Genomic DNA, 19,286 nt, shown 5'->3' with positions numbered 1-19,286 from the left:
AACCTCAGTAAAACTATGCCTAACACTAAATGTATTTCTAACCTTATCATCATCAGTAAAACAAATGCAAGAATACAAGAACCGTTGGGGGCGGTCCGCGAAAAAAATGCGTTGAGCATGTTTTGGGGCGAGTCTACCAGTTACCCGGAACAACTACACGGATAACTACTGAGCCAGAGGTATTTATCTGCAAACAAAAATATATTCACCCGTGCAGTATTATTATTGCCCATTTTAATTGATATTTATTCATTATTAGTGTCAATAAGCTGGGATACAGAGACAATATGGAATACCAGTAGAGTTAACTGACTTAACTCCGTGTAACAAATATTCGACCAACTTACTGGTCAACAGCGTCCCTGGCTCACACGACACACATGTATGTTAGCTTGTTAGCAACACCGGGCTGTAAACGTGTCATGCAATAGCTATAGGCTGCTAACTTTTAATATAAAAAGTATTCCGTTAGAATAGACACGAACGTGAAACTTCACATTATTTCCACATAGGGGGGTAAGTTGTCCTCTGATTCTTGGCTGAATACAACATGGTTGTACCACCAAGTTAGCTTAGCTAGCCTCAGGTAACGTGAGCTAATATCGTTGTTAGGGTAACAATAACGTTTTTACGTTAGTTCAGAGACAGGTGATTGCACTTTGGCGATGACTTATGTATTAGAATGAGATGTTTTCTGTTGACGAATGGGAGGAGGTTCTCTTCTTCATAGATGACCTAACTATAGCAAGCTAGTGAACCACTTTCAATAGTAGCTACAAGGCATGCACAACTCATCGCGTGCTGTGTAGGTGGGCTATTTTATTTAAGTGGTTAAACTCTTACCTGACCTGCTAGCATGGACGGGTAATTCATTTCACAAGTCAGGTTACTGTAACTTTACTCCCATCATCACCCTGTGTTGTTGTTACGTTTGACTTTTGCAAGCAAGCATCATTGTATCGTCTTTGCAGGAGAAGCCATATTCTAGTGAAACTTGCATTATGAGATGATGATTTGCTTGTCTCTCATCCCAGGGCTTCCCCGGTTGCACAGGAACCATGAAGGCAAGCAAATACTTGCAAGCCAAGGGCCCTGCAAAGTCCCTGAAATGGAAGGATGCGAAAGGCTGCAGGCTGAATGCTAGGTCGTCTGATGGCATTTCTGTGGCCCAGGAGCCTCAGGTGGCACAAAAGCATCACACCGCTGTGAGAAAGAAACACAAAGTCAAGAGACTTAAGGTGGAGCCCAAGCATGTTTCTGGCTCTAAGAAGAACTCTGAAACTCAGTCTGGACTTCAGAAGTCCTATGTTCACACCAATGGCAGCTCGACGGTTACAGCAGACAAGGAAGCGGAGGAGTCCCAGGACTGGAATGCCTATGCCCAGTCGGTTCTTGGAAATGAAGCACAGGCCTCGGACAGCATGCAGAATTTTGGCCTGGGTAGATTGGAAAGAGAGTCTTTCGTTCACTGTGCAGAGAGAAATGATCATCAAAACCATGCAGTGCTCGTCATGCAGAAGGGTCAGGTAATCTTCTCGGCTGAAGACTTACATTCTGACAACAAGTCTTACTGTTCACAGGCAACTGTTTGAGATGTTTGGAAATATATCTTGTCCTACAGATAATGCAGTGCAGACATGTTTTTCCTTACAAGTAAGGTTGTTTTTTGGTCTCTTGCAGACCTTGTGTTTCCGTGGGAAGTGCCTTTTGAGCTGCCTGTATGGTCGTGTCGAGGTAATGGGATTTACCATTGAGGAGGGCCAGCAGTCGTACCCACTGTTCTCTCCTGCTTCCCATTGCCCGTTGACCATCACAGCTCTGGGGGCCTCTGATGACATCAGAGATGAAGGAATGGGGGCTGCCGAAATCCTCCGCAAGTATCTTACAACAGGTAAAAAAAAACTTCAGGTACCCACTAGTCATTGTAACTGTTAACCACTTATGTCCACTTACTTATTTTCAGATGATAATGAAAATAGCTGATCTACAAGCCCAAAACTCGTGAGCTTGCAGATCTGCTTTTATCCAAGGGGGGGGGGGGGGGGGGGGGGCTATAAAGACATGCGCAAAATGACGATGCCAGGGTTCAAGTTGTTCATTGATGGCATATTTCTTTTTATTCCAGTTTTGTTTGTTTTTGTATCTATTTTACACAGTTTGCACTAAAACAATCTATTCTTTCTCTTGACACCCTATCTGTTGCCTCTTCTCCAGCACAACAAAGTAAGTTGGTGAAAAGGATAAGTGGGAAATCATCTGTGATTCTTCTGGAGCCTATGGAGACACCCCTTACACGGTTCCTCTCCAGCTTCACAGAGCTCAGTGAATTATTCAGTCCTCCAGTGGTGAGTTGACTTGACATGTGGCTGATCTTGACTCTGGTCAACAAATTCATTTTGATTTTAAACAGACCTTTTATAGATAATCAAGCTTGAAACATTGAGGTTAGAAATATGAGGCAAGTAATGCTCAACAGAATCCATTGTCCTTCCTGATTTGTAGGCTGAGCTCATGTCAGCTGTGCTGGACACACCGCTCAACGGCTTGGGTGTGGTTCCATTGGTCAATACCGTACCAGGCCTCCTTGTGTCACAGAGCTGCAGAGATGCTCTCAATACAGTGGTCAGCGCTTGCAGAGGTAGTACACAAATAAGAACATAAGATGGCATTACGTTTGAAATCACAGATCTAAAGGGGAGCTTTTCATCTGTATCAGACATGAACACATATAATGCTTTTGTATTAATATACTTGTAGAAACTATAAATGGTCTCCACTTCTTTAGATGTATAAAAACTTGTGACCTTTAAGCTTAGAAACTTAGTCGAGACGTGTCATTCACAGGAGACATGGATGGCTGTGCGGTGATCCTTGTCTGCGGAACCAAGAATGTAGGGAAGTCGACGTTCAACCGCATCCTCATCAATACTTTATTAAATCAGTAAGTTATCCTTCCAACAACAACGCAAAAGATTGCTTTGATACTCCCATCATCACTTGGTACAGTCTGAGGCTTTCAGTAGTAAGATAATCGTGTGTGTTTTTTTTGTGGCAGCACCACTTGTATAGATTACTTGGAAGGCGACTTGGGCCAAACAGAATTCACCCCCTCTGGCTGTCTCTCCATGTCTACTGTTCGAGAGCCACTTCTGGGTATGTTTAAAATGTCATTATTTGCCTTATCATGTATGGGGCCATTTTAATGTCTACTCAGGTTTCTTTGAGGAATACAAGAATGCGCGCCCCAAAACACGCTCACCCCTGGTCAAATTTGGCGACCTCGGAATGGTTGCCAGACTTGCCACCAGGTATTCCTTAACGTAACCTCAGTAAAACTATACCTAACCTTATTCCTAAATGTAACCTTATTTACTGATGTTGAATATCTGTATAAAAACACGTTCAAATATTGTCCTTTCTGAAAAAGGCATGTGCACACTGAATTTGGAAAAAAAAGCCTCTTTATTCCAAAACTAGGGATCCACCGGTATTGAAATGTTGGCCCGTATCCCAACCAGAGCATGTGAGCGGAGCGCGAGTGGAGCGACGCGATTTTGACGTGAGCGCGGAGCTGGTTTATAAAAAGGTTGGAGCGCTACTCAGAGTGAGGACCGCCTGCCGCGCACCGAATGTTTGAGCATGCCCGGTCGCACGGACTCAGTCACACAGACATCCAGCAGCGCACCGAGATTTCATTAGACTTTCTACTTTCTTTTTCTTTTCTTTTTTTACTGTTGAGCGACCCGGTTTGAGCGGAGCATGGAGCGAGAGGTGCGCAAATCAACGTGAGCGATGGGGAGTGGAGCGCGGGGGGAGTCAACGTGAGCAAATAGCGAGTGTGAAACCAGCCCCCTGGAGCGCCGAGCGGCATTTCCACCCGCTCTGCTCACATTCTCTGATCCCAACATAAACATTTTGAATGTAGTGTTTTTTATGAAAATGTTCCAACTTGTTGACCCTTTTGAAAGCTTCCCCAGAAAACACTGATTGAATCTGCAGCCTTCATCATCACAAAAGGCTTTTTCAGCCTCACATTCAAACATAATTATTATAAACTAAAATATCAGCTAAAACCAATATTATTATTTTGATATCGGTTCGATACCGATATTACATTTTAAGGCCAACATCTTAATTGTCCATCCCTAGCCTAAACCTAACCTTATTCCTAATCTTAACCTAGGTAAAACTATGCCTAACCCTAACCTTATTCCTAACCTTAACCTCAGTAAAACAAATACAAGAATACAAGAGTCGCTGGGGTCGAGCGGTCTGCAAAAAAATGGGGGCGAGTGTCTTTTTGGTGGAGCCTTCCGGTCGGACCTTTGTGAGCACCCCAGACAGTTTTTAAGTTGCTTGATTCATTATTTTGATATTTGTTATAAATTTGATCAGACACGCCCCCCAAACGTATTAGAAGGCCAATATCAGTTACCAGAACCAAGGACAGGTGTTTTCAATTAATCTAAAGTGGTTAAAATCGAGTTTGTAGTTACAATGGGTTTATATAGGATAAAATGAATATCAAATATCTAATTACTGAATCAAGCAACTTTCTGTGGTGCTCACAAAAGCCACAGTAGACGTTAAAATTACCCCAAACATGTTTGAAAGTGACCCATTAAAAAGGGGAAAGCATCTGTGTAATTTTAGTTAAAAGGTATATAAGGTTCTTCTCCCTGCCTTCAGGTCCTCCTTTCAGTCACCAGCGCACACCAGAGCACATGGTTTACTATGGTCAGACGACATGTGAGACGGACTTGGACCGATTCATGGAGATCCTCAAGTCCTTGTGGCATCGTCGACCACAGAGCAGGGAGACCCCCGTCATCATCAACACCATGGGCTGGGTCAAAGGTCAGCGTCCAACGAATTAGAATTTGGAATTAACTGGAGCCTCCAAGACTGCAGCTAAAAAAAACTAAGCATACGCTATGACCCATATGCTCCATATGTGATCTAAAATATGATTAATACATCGTTGCTCGCCATTGTTGACACACAAAATAGTCTATCTACAAACTCATGACATGTCAACTCGATCTGCGACACGTGAGCTTGTACATCTGCTATTTTTGTTGCACTACACCGACACGCAACCAAGTAATTATAAATCAGGCTTAACCGTGTGTGTGTTTTGGCCATTCGCAGGTTTTGGATTCAAGTTGCTAGTGGACATGATACGCTTCTTCCCAGTCTCACACGTAGTGCAGCTTGGTCACAGCGGGTTTACCCAGTGTCCTGTCCTCACTCCAGAGTTTCTGAGGACAGCTCATGGGTGGCAGACGCACCCCCCTGCACAGACTGCTCTGGATGAGTTTACGGAGAGTCACAGTCCACCTAAAAGTTACGTCCACATCACTGTACAGTCGGAGTTTGAAGGTGTAGCATGCCAAGGAACAGCGTAAGTGCACCACTACACTGTTCTATGTTGGCCCAGGAAGTGTGTAGGCATGGAATGCTCTGCCCTGATTGCTTACCCAGAATTTAACCCCACTACTACTAACATTTCTTAACCGTAACTAATTAATCAAACCCATGCCTACCCTTATCAATATGTAATTAATCAAACCCATGCCTAAACCTAAAGGGATATTTCACTTTCAAAAAGAAATTGGTCATTTTATCGTCTATTCAGGCTTTTGTGAACACCCCAGACAGTTTTTAAGTTGCTCGATTCAGTATTTAGATATTTGATATTCATTTTATCAGACACGTCCCCTTCCTATACAAACCTAAACCTGTAACTTCAAACTCAATTTTAACCATGATAGATTCATCAAAAACACCCGTCCTTTGTTCTGGTGACTCATACTGCCCTCCTAATACGTGAGGGGGCCGTGTTTTTTCAATTACTTTCCATGAATCCAACATGGGTAACATAGAGTTTGAAGTTACAATGGGTTTGTATAGGAAGGGGGGTGTCTGATAAAATGAATATCAAATATCTAAATACTGAATCGAGCAACTTAAAAACTGTCTGGCGTGTTAACAAAAGCCTGAGTAGACGATAAAAAAAAGTAAATAAAGTGAAATATCCCTTTAATTACATTTAATTAATGAAACTCATTTCTAAATACAACTAAGTATAAAACAGATTATTTTTTATATCATTTTTTGATTCCTGCACAGTGCACACACAGAATCTTGGTCAGATAAGATGGGGAGAAAAAAATAGTTGTTTTTATTTGTAAACACTTGAATTCACCTTCAGTATTTTATAATGAATTTGTCTTCTCTATCAGTAACAGATTAAATGAAACATTTGTTTTAATTTCAACCCTCTTAGGTCACATCTTTTGATCTTTATTTTGGTATTATATCTAAATCCAATCAGGATTTTCTTCCTGTAAAACTAAATACGATGCATGCTGAAGCACATACTAATCAATTACAACCATTAATATTGTGACAAATGTTTTGTCAAATCAATCTTTGACACAGCTAAGATCCATTATGCTACACCAGAGGGTGGTGCTGTATGCACTTATAGCAGTGATCTACCATATAGAAACATGGCGGCTGTGTTACAATTTCATTTTACGGCTAAACTGTACATTCAAATATGTTTCTGAAAATATTTGAGGAGAGCAATGCAGAATGGATGACATCTTATTCATTTTTGATTTGCACTGACTGTCTAATTTTTATAGTTTTTCAATTCAATTCAATTCAATTTTATTAAAGTGTCAAATCACAACAAGTTGTCTCAAGACACTTTACATGTAGAGAAGAGACCCAACATCCCACCCTGTTTTTACGTTAACTGTTATTGGCTGAGACACACACAGCTCTGTGTTAAGACTTAGACAGGGCCATTTTCGAATTGCAGCCTCCTGAAGGTGTATCTTCAGGGCAGTTTTGAAAGTGAGTAGGGTTTTTTTTTTTTTGATGAATAGCATGAGAACGAGTTCATTCCCTTTGTTGAGCCAAATTTGGGTTGAACATGATTCGTGGAGCTGCCTCTGGTGTTATGACAGTATGTTCACTTAAAGGGTTGTTCACTTAAAAGAGTTATAGTGGAACCGATTTAGTTAAGTTACCATGAACAGACATACACAAACTTTTGTGCATACTGTACATGCCTAAACTGATGGTTATTGATTTTGACAGGAAACACCAGCGCAGTAATGAGCAAAGAGAACTATCACTGCTGGCCTACCTCAGTCAGCTGCAGTCTCCTGATCCCAGTCCTATTAGACCTCTGCACTGCCTTGTTCCCTACCAGGTAACACACACACACACACAATGTGAAAATGAATACATTCAATAGCGAATCACTAACCATAGCAAAAGAAATATCGGAAGTTAAACAATCTGGGGTGGGGGGGGGGGGGGGGCGGGGTTGAGCTGCTGTGTGCCAGGCTGCCAGCTATCAGAGTTCAGTGACTTGGGAGAACACATCAAACCATGCACAGTGCATATCCATGGGATAAAAGGTGCGGCGTGCTCTGTGCACTCATGTATTCCTTCCGCATCAAGGTGAAAACAAGCTATTCATCTCTAATTGTAGGCTGCTACGTAACTGCTAGTTTTGATTATGGAGAAGCCTATAACTGGCATTTACTGGTATAATGGCATTTCTGACTGCAATTAATTATTAGGTTCTGTAATATCTTGGAACAAATCTCACCGGTCCAATTAAGGTTTGGGCCATTGGCACCCTTAATACTCTGAAGACATTTGAGTTGAGGACATCAGTTCCATTGTTTTCTTGCTTAAAACAGACTTACCAGGAGCGGGAAACTAAATGACCTAGCTTTGCCTTTGTATTGAATGAGAGCAGGATGGAGAGCAGCTATGGTTCAGCAAGACAGATAAAATGTAAAAAGAATTATGAATCATAAAAAAGTTATTCCATGAAGGCAAGTGCTCAGGCACTGGTTGGCTCCTACAGTATATGTGCATGTTTCTATCCTTAAATATTCTGGGAACTCATTGCTAGATTTTGAGAAGGCAACATTGATTGGCAATATGCAAGGCTGTAGCAATCAACAAAAAAACACTGAACACATTTTTCCTGTCATTTCAAGCAACCTTTGTGTGCTTGTTACATACAAATATCTTGCAATTAATAATTGCTCCTAAATACACGTAATATTTTCCCATAATCAAGACTTCCACATAGAGAACATTTCATTGTCTGAGCCCATGGTGTGGGCATCTCTCATTGGGAAATTTTGTGTTTATAGTTAAGTTTCCTTTTATTTATATGTAAATGTGTGTGTATATATACACACATACACACACACACAAACACAATGTATGCATTTTTTTTTACCTATTCCTATAGGTTCCCCATTCAGCAGTGGCTATAGGTGTGACCCATTGTGAGGTGGCACCCAATCACATGCTTTATGCTGCCAATGCCAGTTTGGTGGGGTTGTGCCGTCTGGGAGAGAAGGTAACCAGTAGAGGAGGCCCAGCCCTGCTGTCCCAGACACCTGTCTGTCCATGCGTGGGCTTAGGTATGTATACTGTCTCACTTTCATCTAAGACTATGTGCAGAGTGGCAGCCCAAATCCGGCTAAGAATTTTGGCCTAGATTGGTTTTATCAACGGCAAAAACAAACATGGAAACAGATTTTTGAGAATCAGTCTGTGTAACAAAATGTCTTTGTGGGCTAAGTGCAGGTACTGTATGCCTTCCACATTAGGGGGTAGGGGTTAGATACCTGAGGAATCCAGGTAGCCACACTACCTGTACAGTACAATATAAATACCTAATAGCAATTGTACAACTATTACTACTAATCAGATCTGCTGAATGGCAAAGTGTGGTCACTCACTGGAGTCAGTCCTAAAGAGTCCTTGTATGTGAGAAACAAATCAGATTTATCTCCAATGACAGTCTGAACAATGCCTATGGTGATGAATAATTGAGCAGTGGGCAACCACCACTTCTGGACCTACCAGGTGATCATATGTGTGTTGATCAGAAACAAGAGAAAAACACGAGAGTATTTAGTTTGGGGTCTTTTCTTTTCCAGGTGTTCTTCGAGGCATTGACATGAAACGAGGATTGTATTACCTGCTGACCCCCGTGGATCCCACTGTCCTTCGCGAGGTCAACTGTCTCCTCCTTGGAGCCGTCTCGTTACCTTCCTGTATCCTTAAAACACAGGTCAGATCAGGTTATGTTTCCGTCTTCAGTAGAGAAAACCATGAAGAAGGATATCAAAAGGATGTTCTATGATTATTATTTTTTAAACACCCTGTGACTGCTCCCACAACACTGGTGATAGATGGTTAATGTATGTTGTTTAGTTGTCTATCTACAACTGCTAGTTAAAATCTTTAATAGTCGCTATGTCATATAGCAGTTTGTTTCTGTCCATTTCAAGTGGTGTCACGTGGGACTAGTCCACGCCCAGCGAGAACCATCTATTGAGCTCTTTGCCTGGGCAAAGCAGCCTGGTCTGACTCACTCACAGCACTGCAGCCCCGGAGCTGCAAAACGACTTTAGCGATCTTCATAATTTTAATAAATAAGCATAAACAAACTGTTTAGAATACTTTATTGTGCAGTTAAAAGCACCGTATCACCTATTAAAAGCGGCTAAATGGATTAATCACAGAAAAGCCAACGTTTCTTTCTATTGTGGGCCATTATAAAACAAACACCCAACAGACTATACAAACACCATACAAAAACACAATAATAAATACTAATGAACAATTAAAAACAGTACACATAGGACAAGCGACTTAACAAAGGCACACCAAAGGAGTGAACCTTCGGTAGACGTGGAGAGAATGTTTTCTCCCTGGTGGGTGGTGAAATGGGGAATAGAGGGGGTTGATGTTTACACAGATAGATTTTATATACAGTACATGGGGGCAGGAAATACAAATATTTCAGTGGACCCCAAATTAAATCCCCCCCCCCCCCCCCCCCCAAGTGCAAGATCCCTCATAGATAAATGTTAAATACCATGACTGCTACCTAAAAACATTTTTTTGGGGCAGATACTGCATATCTCAAGTGAACCACAAGAAATAAGTGATAAAAAAGTAAACATTGATTTTTATGTCATAGGAGATTTAAGTTTTTGCTTGAGGAAATGCATAAATATTTGTCCGAAGCTTCCTCTTCCAGTTGCTTACAGTTTCTTTGTCTCTGTTTCAGCCGGGCTTTGAGGAAGAGATGCCCTATGTCACTACAGACTACAGTTTCGATGTTACTGGGGCAGGAAAACTTCGTGTCTTCAAGGGACTGGCAAGGTCTAGTCAAATGGCGACAAAATGACATTTTTATTCCACACAGGGAGTGGGACAAGTATTTTTGTTCTTCAACCCTTCTTGTTTACTTGCTTGTTACACCAAGCCAGGATTGGCCTTTGAATGTTCAGGGCCGATGCCCGAGGGTTTTTCTTTTCAGCATTCAGTGGGACTGTGTAGTGAATACTACAGAGACTGCTGGAGATGGCCATTGTGGTGACAAGTGGCCTGGAAATCCACGTCAATTATATTTGGATGACTTCAGTTATCCTGGCCATGTCCAACCCTCTACTGAGTACAGTTTTGCTGGTGGTGTGAGTCAAACATCTATGTCATAGACGGTAACCAGACATTTCGCCCTAAATCCATTTCGCCCGTGTTTTTGAGCGGACATCTCGCCCACCCCCAGACATTTCGCCCAGACATTTCGCCCACCACAGACGTTTTTCCCAGACATTTCGCCCACCCCCAGACATTTCACCCAGACATTTCGCCCGACATTCATTATAAATATATAATCAATCAGTTGTGCGAGATTCATTATAAATGGCTTTATTTAAGAGGGGAATTTTCAGTCATCCGCGGACTACTTTTTTTCGCCGATAAAGTATAGTTTTGGACCATGACGGAGGCGCGCCGACTCAGCAGACCTTGAGGCTGAGGAGTTGCGCCCGAGCGCCTCCAGGCGCGAGTGCCCGCAACGACCAGCCGATGGTCCTGCTAGTCGACTACGCGCCGTCCGAGTTATGTACCGATAGGGACAGAATCGTAAATATTTTTCGTGGGGACTGCGTTTGCCCCACTGACTGCGTCTCTCACACACACACACACACACACACACACACACACACACACACACACACACACACACACACACACACACACACACACACACACACACACACACACACACAGAGAGAGAGCTTTTATCTAACCCTAACGGTGCGTTTTAACAGCGGGCAACTCTCGGGCGATGCCGGGCGACATCACCCAAAAAGATAAAGAAAATCCATCTTTCATCGCCCCCCCGCCCACTTCACCCGATCGCCAGTAGTTGCCGGCTCTCATAGACTTTCTTTATCTTTTGGGCGATGTTGCCCGGCATCGCCCGAGAGTTGCCCGCTGTTAAAACGCACCGTGACCCTCTCTCATTCTCGCACACAAACGGCCAGCTAGCTTCACTATCTATGGGCGAAATGTCCGCGAAAATGGGCGAAATGTCTTGGCGAAATGTCCGAATTTTTGGGTGAAATGTCTGGGCGAAATGTCCAACTTTTTGGGCGAACTGCGGAATGGGCGAAATGATTGGTTTTCTCATAGACAGTGATATAAACTTCCAGTTTTAAGTTCTTGTTTGGTGTCTGTTCCTGGTAGGTGACATTCCACAGCTGAGACTGAATATATCTTGCCCATTAACATTTTAACATTAAACAAAAAATAACTTTTGTCCACACTTGGTGATTATTGTTGTCAATTGTCAACACACTGTTCTGCTTGGCGACCAGTGTGAGTGGGGTGACTTACCGTAAGTCATTGTCGATGAAAGTGCAGGGAAGGGTGTATATGGACAAACTAAAGGTATTTGTAGAGATACACACTCTCTGTTTTTGTTAATACTTTGTTTTATATGTCAGTACTGTATTGGAATGGCACAATTTGGAAGATTTCTTACCCTTCCATGACCCTTGATCATATATATAATGTACTCATTTACTCTTCAGCTGTAATCCTTTTCTTATGGACTTGAATGGGAGTTATAACTACAGACTACATGCCACCAAGGCATTTTGTAGACAAAATTTAAATGTTCTCTTATATTCTTTTGTAGGCCTGTGGGAAAATATTTCCGTTCAGGGGGCAGTTATGGTAAAGGGACTTGATTTGTCCATAATAGTAATCATATTAAATACATCTCAAGTTTTAAACATGCATTCACTCACATGCATTAGTGGGCCATTTAACATACCCAGTTTGTCCTCTTGTCTTCCTTTGTTTCCCATTCCTTTGTTGGGGATGAGCGAGCATACAAATCAAGTATACAAACAAGTAGAGCTGCATTGTGGCAACGTCACTACTTTTGCTTTGTCAGGACAGACCTTTCCCCTAGAGCTCATGCAACCCAAAATGATATCCCATGTAGACCGTTCAACATGAGACAGAGTGGGCCAGGAAATGCATGTGGTGAAATCTGTTATTTGTTGAATAAATAATTAGCCATTTGATAAAAGGTGACTTTAAATTAGGTATTCACCTGTTCTGTTCTGGTCAGTTCATTATACACTTGGGTGATATTTGCTGATATTTTGAGTTGAGCTGTATTCTCCACAGTTTATTTGGAACCTTTGGTGTTAAAAAAGAACTCTAAACAGAGCCTACTGTTGGGGGTAATGTTAAACCTTTTGTTACCTGTGTGAATGTCTTAATAGTGTGAAACATGACTTGTGTAAGAAAATTGAACCCATACAGATAGAAAAAAAACAGATTCCTGATGTGTGTATACAGTGCATGTGAAAGGTTTTTCATGTTATGTTTCAGACTCATTTTAAAATGAGTTCAATTAATTTCCCCCCTCATCAATCTACCCACAATCCTCCACAATGACAAAGCAAACAGGGTTTTTGGAGTGTTCTCTACATTTATTAGAAATAAAAGGCAGAAATATGCCATTTACATAAGTGTTCAGACCCTTCACTTAGTACTTGGTTAAAGCACCTTTGACAGCCTCAATTATTTGGGATGATCCAAGCTTAGCACACCTTTCTCTTGGAAGTTTTGCACATTCTTAACAAAAATCTCTTTTCAGATGGTGGTCCGGGACCAAATTCATATCAATTTGGGGGTCCTTGACATGAAAATGTTAGAGAACCACTGCTCTATTGGGTTAAGGCCAGTCACTGTTGCAGAAAATTATCCTCACAGCATGATGCACGATGTTACTGTATTGACTGTAGGGATGTTATTAATGAGGTGGTGCTCAGTGTCTGGATCCTCCATACTCGCCTTTGGGAATTTTAGCCAAATAGTTCAATTTCATTTCACCAGACCATGGTCTGACAGTCTTCTCATAGTCGAAGAGTCTTCCAGGAGCCTTTTGGCAAACACCCAGTCAGTGTGCTGTTGTGTGCCTTGTAGTGAGGAATAGCTTCCGTGTCTCTCTACCATAAAGGCTTGATCGATGGAGCGCTGCACTGATGGTTGTCCTTCTGTAAGGCTCGCCCAATCGGCCATCTCTACAAAGAGACTCTGGATCTCATTCATAGTGACCATTGGGTTCTTAGTTACTTGTAAGGCCCTTCATCTTATAGATTACTCAGTTCTACAAAGATCATTGGTGCTTCCTTACTTCTTCCATCAGTCAAAGATGGATTCCAGTCAAGTTATGCAGAAGTATCTCAAGGACCATTGATAGACATAGATGCACCAGAGCTCAACTGAGTGTCATGACAAAGAGTCTTTTAGTTTTAAGACTTGTACAAAACACTCATATATATTATCCTTGCATGGAGGTTCTTGTTCCTGGTTGATTGTAACCCCAAACTTGTTACACTAGTTATACACTACTATATTATGTGATCCTCATATAATATTTGTGTATCAAAGTTTTAACCAAAGCAAATGCAGCAAAATTGGACACTTTTGTGAAGAGTGCTCAGTGGAGAAGTGGTCAAATCTGTATATATTTTTTGTAAAGTATTAACCTATAGCTAACATCCAGCACGATATTTCTTTCTGCTGTCAGTGTGAGTATGCTTGGGTGCCAATTCAGAGCAAAAAAACACTTAAAGCAGTCACTCTTCAGAGGCTTAGCTACACTAATTGCATGGGAAAGTCACGTTTAGTTTTGGATAGTGTGACACCGAGGACTTACGCGAAACTTAATGTACAAAAGGTTTGTTTCCACAACCAAAAGACAACCTGTCATTATTAATAATAAATGCATGCAAATAACGTCTGCAGCGCCTCTAGCGGCAACACTGTACAACTGGCTACTGAAGCCTTTGTAGACCAGGGTTGCCATGTCTGCTTATTATAAGGGACGTTTGGCTTGTTTTTCTGTGTTTCAGTGTTCAAGTCGCTTGTAAAAATGGGTAGTTTTTTGGGCTTGCTTCTAAAGTGTAGTTGCTTATTTGGGCTTGTTTCCTAATGTTGTTTGACATTTTCATGTCAAGGACTCCCAAATTAGTATGTATTTGTCCACAGACCCCCCCCCCATCTGAAAATAGGCTATTTTGTGCCAGGGACCCTCATACAAGATTTGTGAAATTTTCCAAGATTATTTTTTTGAAAACAGCAAATCTACAAGCTCACCCTGCGATTGTGATTGTGAGCTTGAAGGTTGGCTATTATCAAATCGCCATAGCCTAGTAGCTTTTTTTTGGGCTTATTTTCATAGACCTGGTTGCTTGTTTCTTTCGCAAAATCTGGCAACACTGCTATTCAGGTTGTCTGAATGAAATGAATGGAACAGACTCCGAGAGCTGGTGGTTGAACAACTTGACCAAAGAGTCACCGACCACCGATGGAGAGACAACAAGACCAACTTCAATACCACAATAAACGTCCCTACAGGGGATTTCATGGCATATGCCATCCAGATCCAGCCTTTTAGAGATCATACAGAAGTCTGTTTTCTCACACTGATCATCAACAATGGAACGCTGACGTACGCTCAGCTTTAGACCTTTTTTTGTGTGTTTTTCGGAGGACGTCGAGGAGATCTCGTGCGTACAGCCGCCAGAGACACATTTCGGTGACACATTTCAAGACAAATTTCAATTCTCACTGTACAAATTTCACCCAGAGAGACATAAAAAGGCGCCCGTTTAGAGGACTCTATTGTTGATGGGAGACTGCATTCATTCACAGACAGTGATGTAGATTCAGGCTTTGTAATCGCCACAGATCCTGTGTTTGGTTTTGGAAATGAGCATAGACGAAGAGAGGGTACAATTAGAGAATGGCAGTATTTTGAGAGGACTGTTATATAGAATTGGAATCGACATTAAGCCCGTACCTGCCAGCCCTACAGACCTGCGTTAACAGCGCCTGGTGGGAATTCTCCGAAGAATTCTTGCACGCATTGATGGTTCCAAACAAGTGGACCATGAATTCAGTTCTGCACAACAAGTCACCACCAAGGAGTTGGCTTGGGCTCAGATTACGACTCAGTGAGTACAAATGTTTAAACCATCTATAGGCTTTTCAGTGGTGTAAAGTAACTAAGTACATTAACTCCAGTGCTGTACTTGAGTGCAATTTTGAGGTATTTTCTTTCTTTTTTTTCCTTTACTTTACTGGAGTATTTACAGTTTTCAGTACTTTTACTTCTACTCCACTACATCTCAGAGGCAAATATTGTACTTTTATTCCACTACAATTATTTGACAGCTTTACTAGTTACTTTGCAGATAGCCTATAGATAATTAGCACAAAACATACATTAACCACTTCAGCCCATAGATCTACAAGCTCACAATGCATCGTGATGTGACTCATTGTGCTTGTAGATCTGCTATTTTCATAAGATTTTGTATACATTTTGAACTTGTGTAATGGGACATTCTACATAATGAGTATATTTACTTTTGTACTTTAAGTATTTTGATACAAATACTTAAACTTTTACTTTTACTTTTAATTCCGGACTTTAACTTGTAACAGACTGAGAGTATTTCTACATTGCAGTATTGATACTTTTTTCTTTTTAGCACTTGACTGCAGTATTGATAATTTTACTTAAGTAAAACATTTGAGTACTTTTTCCACCACTGGTTTCTGTCCAATGTGTCCATGCTAATGTTGTCATTATTATAGAGAGGAGCTCGGTTCAACCTAACACACGTTACTACTCAATCTTTATTCACTGTAAACCTCCAGATTAATTTATCATGGGTTAATCAACATAATGAACTACACAGTATTATACATTATTTATTCAGCTACATGCCATTATTGAATGAAAAGTGCGATAATCAATTCTCACGGGGGAATTATCAGCCCAGAAAGAAAGAAAAATGGAAGCATCCCCCAACCATGACTTAACCCTCAGGAACCAGATCTGTACTTCATTCCACCAGCCATCAAGCCCTGGTCTGTTCAAGTTGAGTTGATTGCTGGATTTGGCAGGTTACCTGAGGAAGGATTCATCTCAGTTGGAGGTTTTTAAGTATTTCACTCTGAGACAGCGCTCTGGTTCCAAAGCTGTCAGATGAAAGTACTCTGCCTGGAGACTGTACTGTTAGTATAGAATCAGATGATATATCTTACTGCTTCTAAATCTATCACAAGTATATTTATTACCCCCCCCCCCTCCCCCCCCCCCCCCATTGGCCAGTCTCTTAAAAAACATGCAATTTAACTTTGAAGGCAGACACTTCTAAATCATGTTCAGGTTTCAGTATAGCTTGCATGCAGTCCAGTTGGCCATCCAGAAGTATGCTGTTGATTTCAAATTACAGTATGAAGGTGCTGGTAGCCCTTGTGTAAGTACTGTGATTGAAGTTGAGTGGCCTAATTGGTTGAGTCTGGAACCTTTCAGTGTTCATCCAGGCCACCACAGTCTTAAGCCAGTCGTAAACACACTAGTCTGATCTGACTGGGACTGGTGGATGTCTTGTCCATCACCAAAATTCAACAACATGGTCTGGAGAAACTGCGTTATCGATATAGTTGTAAAGTGTTGCTGTGGTAATGTCACACACTTGTTAGCACAATGAATGATTGGTGTCATTGCCAATTCAGTTTAACGTGAGACTTAATTTAGGTTATTTGTGTGACGTAAGAATATTTTACATTCAATCTTAAAATACTACAGAGCCTTGAGGGAACGTTATGGGTGTCTGGTGTTCCAAGCCACAAGGCAACTAAACTTAAGCCTCTTTTGTGTGTGTGTGTGTGTGTGTGTGTGTGTGTGTGTGTGTGTGTGTGTGTGTGTGTGTGTGTGTGTGTGTGTGTGTGTGTGTGTGTGTGTGTGTGTGTGTGTGTGTGTGTGTGTGTGTGTGTGTGTTGGAGGGGTGGGGGGTGGAGGTTATGGCCTGGACAGTGGCTTGTTACGGTTGAAACTTCCTTTTTTGGACTGTCTTTCCATTGTTCCCCTTTTTTTCTACAGTAATTTCCTCGTTCCCCCCCATTCACTTTCCTGTATTTTCCTGATGGGACACTGGCGTACTTGTTTGCTTTTGTTCCCTGCACTCTCTCTATCTTGCTTCTCACTACTAAAGCATAATTAGCCCAGCTTTATGTGTACACCCTAACCGTTTACTTTGTGTGACACACTTCTCTCGCACTACTCGGAGTGGAGAACTAGAACTAGTAGAGTGCCTACTCGCCCACTGTCCTACTAATTGTGAACATTTCAAAAATAAAATGTAAACATGCAGTTTTAGAAAACGAACGTGAAAGATATGAACTCATTAATTTGTGCCGTTGTTTTGTTATTTGTTGAATAGACAGAAGATGGCAATGTGTAAAAGCTAATTTTCTAATAATAGCAATGTGCACAGGCACAACACGTGGTCATCTGAACCTGATCACTCAGGCTTTATTTCCTAACCATGGTTTGAGAAACACTACCCTAATGAATGGTTGGGCCTATGTGTCACTTGTACAGTTTTTGTGTGAACATGGAAGGGTCTCCTGTGTAGCTTCATTGTGGGTCAGGGTTAATTAATTTTTATTATTTGAAGGTGAATAGTACAGTACACACAGATATGGTGATATGGGGGAGTACATTGTTTGGGGTGGGGAAGTGTCATCCTCTAAGCTTTTAAACGTATCTTCTGTGAAGTTATCGGTCACACATGAAGTCACTGGCATTAAACAGACACTCACACAGCTGGAGGCCATTTTTCCTCTTCTCTCACATATCTTATCCCATCATCCCTCACTTTCACAAAGGACGCTCAGAGCACTTGGAAATGGTTGCAGAAGCTGATACTGTTCGAGTATTCTTCTGTCGTCAGCTCCTGTTACTCTTTTTCTAAGCACTTGGTATGGCTCTCTTAGCCTCATTTTTTTGTGGGACTTTGCTTCACAGCAATAGCCTTGTTAACTTGGGTTCAAATTGCAGAGGGTGCACTGCCTTTTACTCTAAAGGCCATTCACTGTATTTTGTGTATTCAGCTGTGATGCATCGCCAGACAAAGGAATCAGCCATTGGGCTCGGCTTTGCATTTTAGGATCTCCTGGATGGAAAAAAAAGTCTCTTTTTATATTGGATTTAAAATGTGGAACACATGTGGTCAACATTCCATTTTGGCTGACGAGTTGGTTCATTTTGTTTAACCACATTAGTGCAATGAGTTGTTCATTTGAAACAAAATCTCAGATAGCTATCTGTAAACACACCGTAATATCCACTGTTTTTCTTTTGTTTTAATGAGGGCTGCATGTAGCTGCTTCTACTGAAACAGTCAAATGGATAATTCAAGGGCTATCTCGAGGTCACACATATACACACACATACACCTTTCTTTGCTTTTGAAGCGTATTGGGAAATGTTTATCTCCGAGCGTGTCCTTCCACACGTCCAACCCCTACCCGGGCTAAATTACTGTTTATGCAAATTGCAGCCTTCCACATGACAATGACTGTACTTTGAGAGAATAAGTGTTTTGATTTCTGTTGAGTCTGTTATTGGGGGGGCTTCTGAAGGGCAGCCCCCACTGCAATTAACCATATTGTTTCAATTATGGGATTATTCATATCAACAAGTTGAAGAGAGCCATCCCAGTTGTTGTTTGTCCCTCTGAATTGCCGGTTTGAAGATGGACTTTTAAATTACACGTCTGATAGCAATTTTCTCATTGGGGATGCTCCTACACACCCTGTTCTTGCAGTATGCTGTATGCTCCTTACCAGCCTCAACGAGTGTTGATCTTACTGCATACACTAACATTTGCAAGAAATTATTAGAATATTGTAAGTACTTGGGCTGCATAATATGTTGTACATTATATTGTATATTTTATTATTTTGTGGTACAAATATGGAACTCAACGCACTTAAGACTGTGGGGATGAAGGTAGACTTATACAGGCACTGCAGCCATCTGCTTGCCTTCCCTT

General features: G+C 41.4%; 2 protein-coding genes across 5 annotated transcripts in view; both read left to right on the top strand.

Annotated features, from left to right (window-relative positions):
• The first annotated feature begins 50 nt into the window (after positions 1 to 50).
• Positions 51 to 11,670, top strand: nol9 (nucleolar protein 9). 2 transcript variants are annotated; one of them, XM_084070267.1, is made up of 13 exons: positions 51 to 179; positions 1,035 to 1,526; positions 1,681 to 1,891; positions 2,215 to 2,345; positions 2,503 to 2,638; positions 2,845 to 2,941; positions 3,056 to 3,153; positions 4,690 to 4,857; positions 5,152 to 5,404; positions 7,114 to 7,228; positions 8,294 to 8,468; positions 8,991 to 9,124; positions 10,130 to 11,670. In XM_084070267.1, exons 2-13 carry the CDS (start codon positions 1,059 to 1,061, stop codon positions 10,247 to 10,249), a joined length of 2,106 nt encoding a protein of 701 aa, XP_083926393.1. In that variant the 5' UTR covers positions 51 to 179; positions 1,035 to 1,058; the 3' UTR covers positions 10,250 to 11,670. The 2 variants fall into 2 exon arrangements, with proteins under 2 accessions (XP_083926393.1, XP_083926392.1); XM_084070266.1 differs by lacking the exon at positions 51 to 179 and adding an exon at positions 235 to 516.
• Positions 11,671 to 14,726: 3,056 nt separating this feature from the next.
• The window catches only part of plekhg5b (pleckstrin homology domain containing, family G (with RhoGef domain) member 5b), a gene marked incomplete at its 3' end in the record, with an annotated part of 68,247 nt that continues 63,687 nt past the window's right edge, over positions 14,727 to 19,286 (top strand). For all 3 annotated transcript variants that reach the window (XM_084068572.1, XM_084068571.1, XM_084068567.1), the window contains exon 1: positions 14,727 to 15,389. In XM_084068572.1, coding sequence (XP_083924698.1) covers positions 15,305 to 15,389 — 85 coding nt within the window. In that variant the 5' untranslated portion in view covers positions 14,727 to 15,304. The remainder of the gene's footprint in view (positions 15,390 to 19,286) is intronic.

The sequence above is a fragment of the Gymnoscopelus microlampas genome, assembly GCF_963454915.1.
Source record: "Gymnoscopelus microlampas genome assembly, chromosome: 10".
NCBI lineage: Eukaryota > Metazoa > Chordata > Actinopteri > Myctophiformes > Myctophidae > Gymnoscopelus > Gymnoscopelus microlampas.
This window is presented reverse-complemented; position numbering and strand designations above follow the sequence as displayed.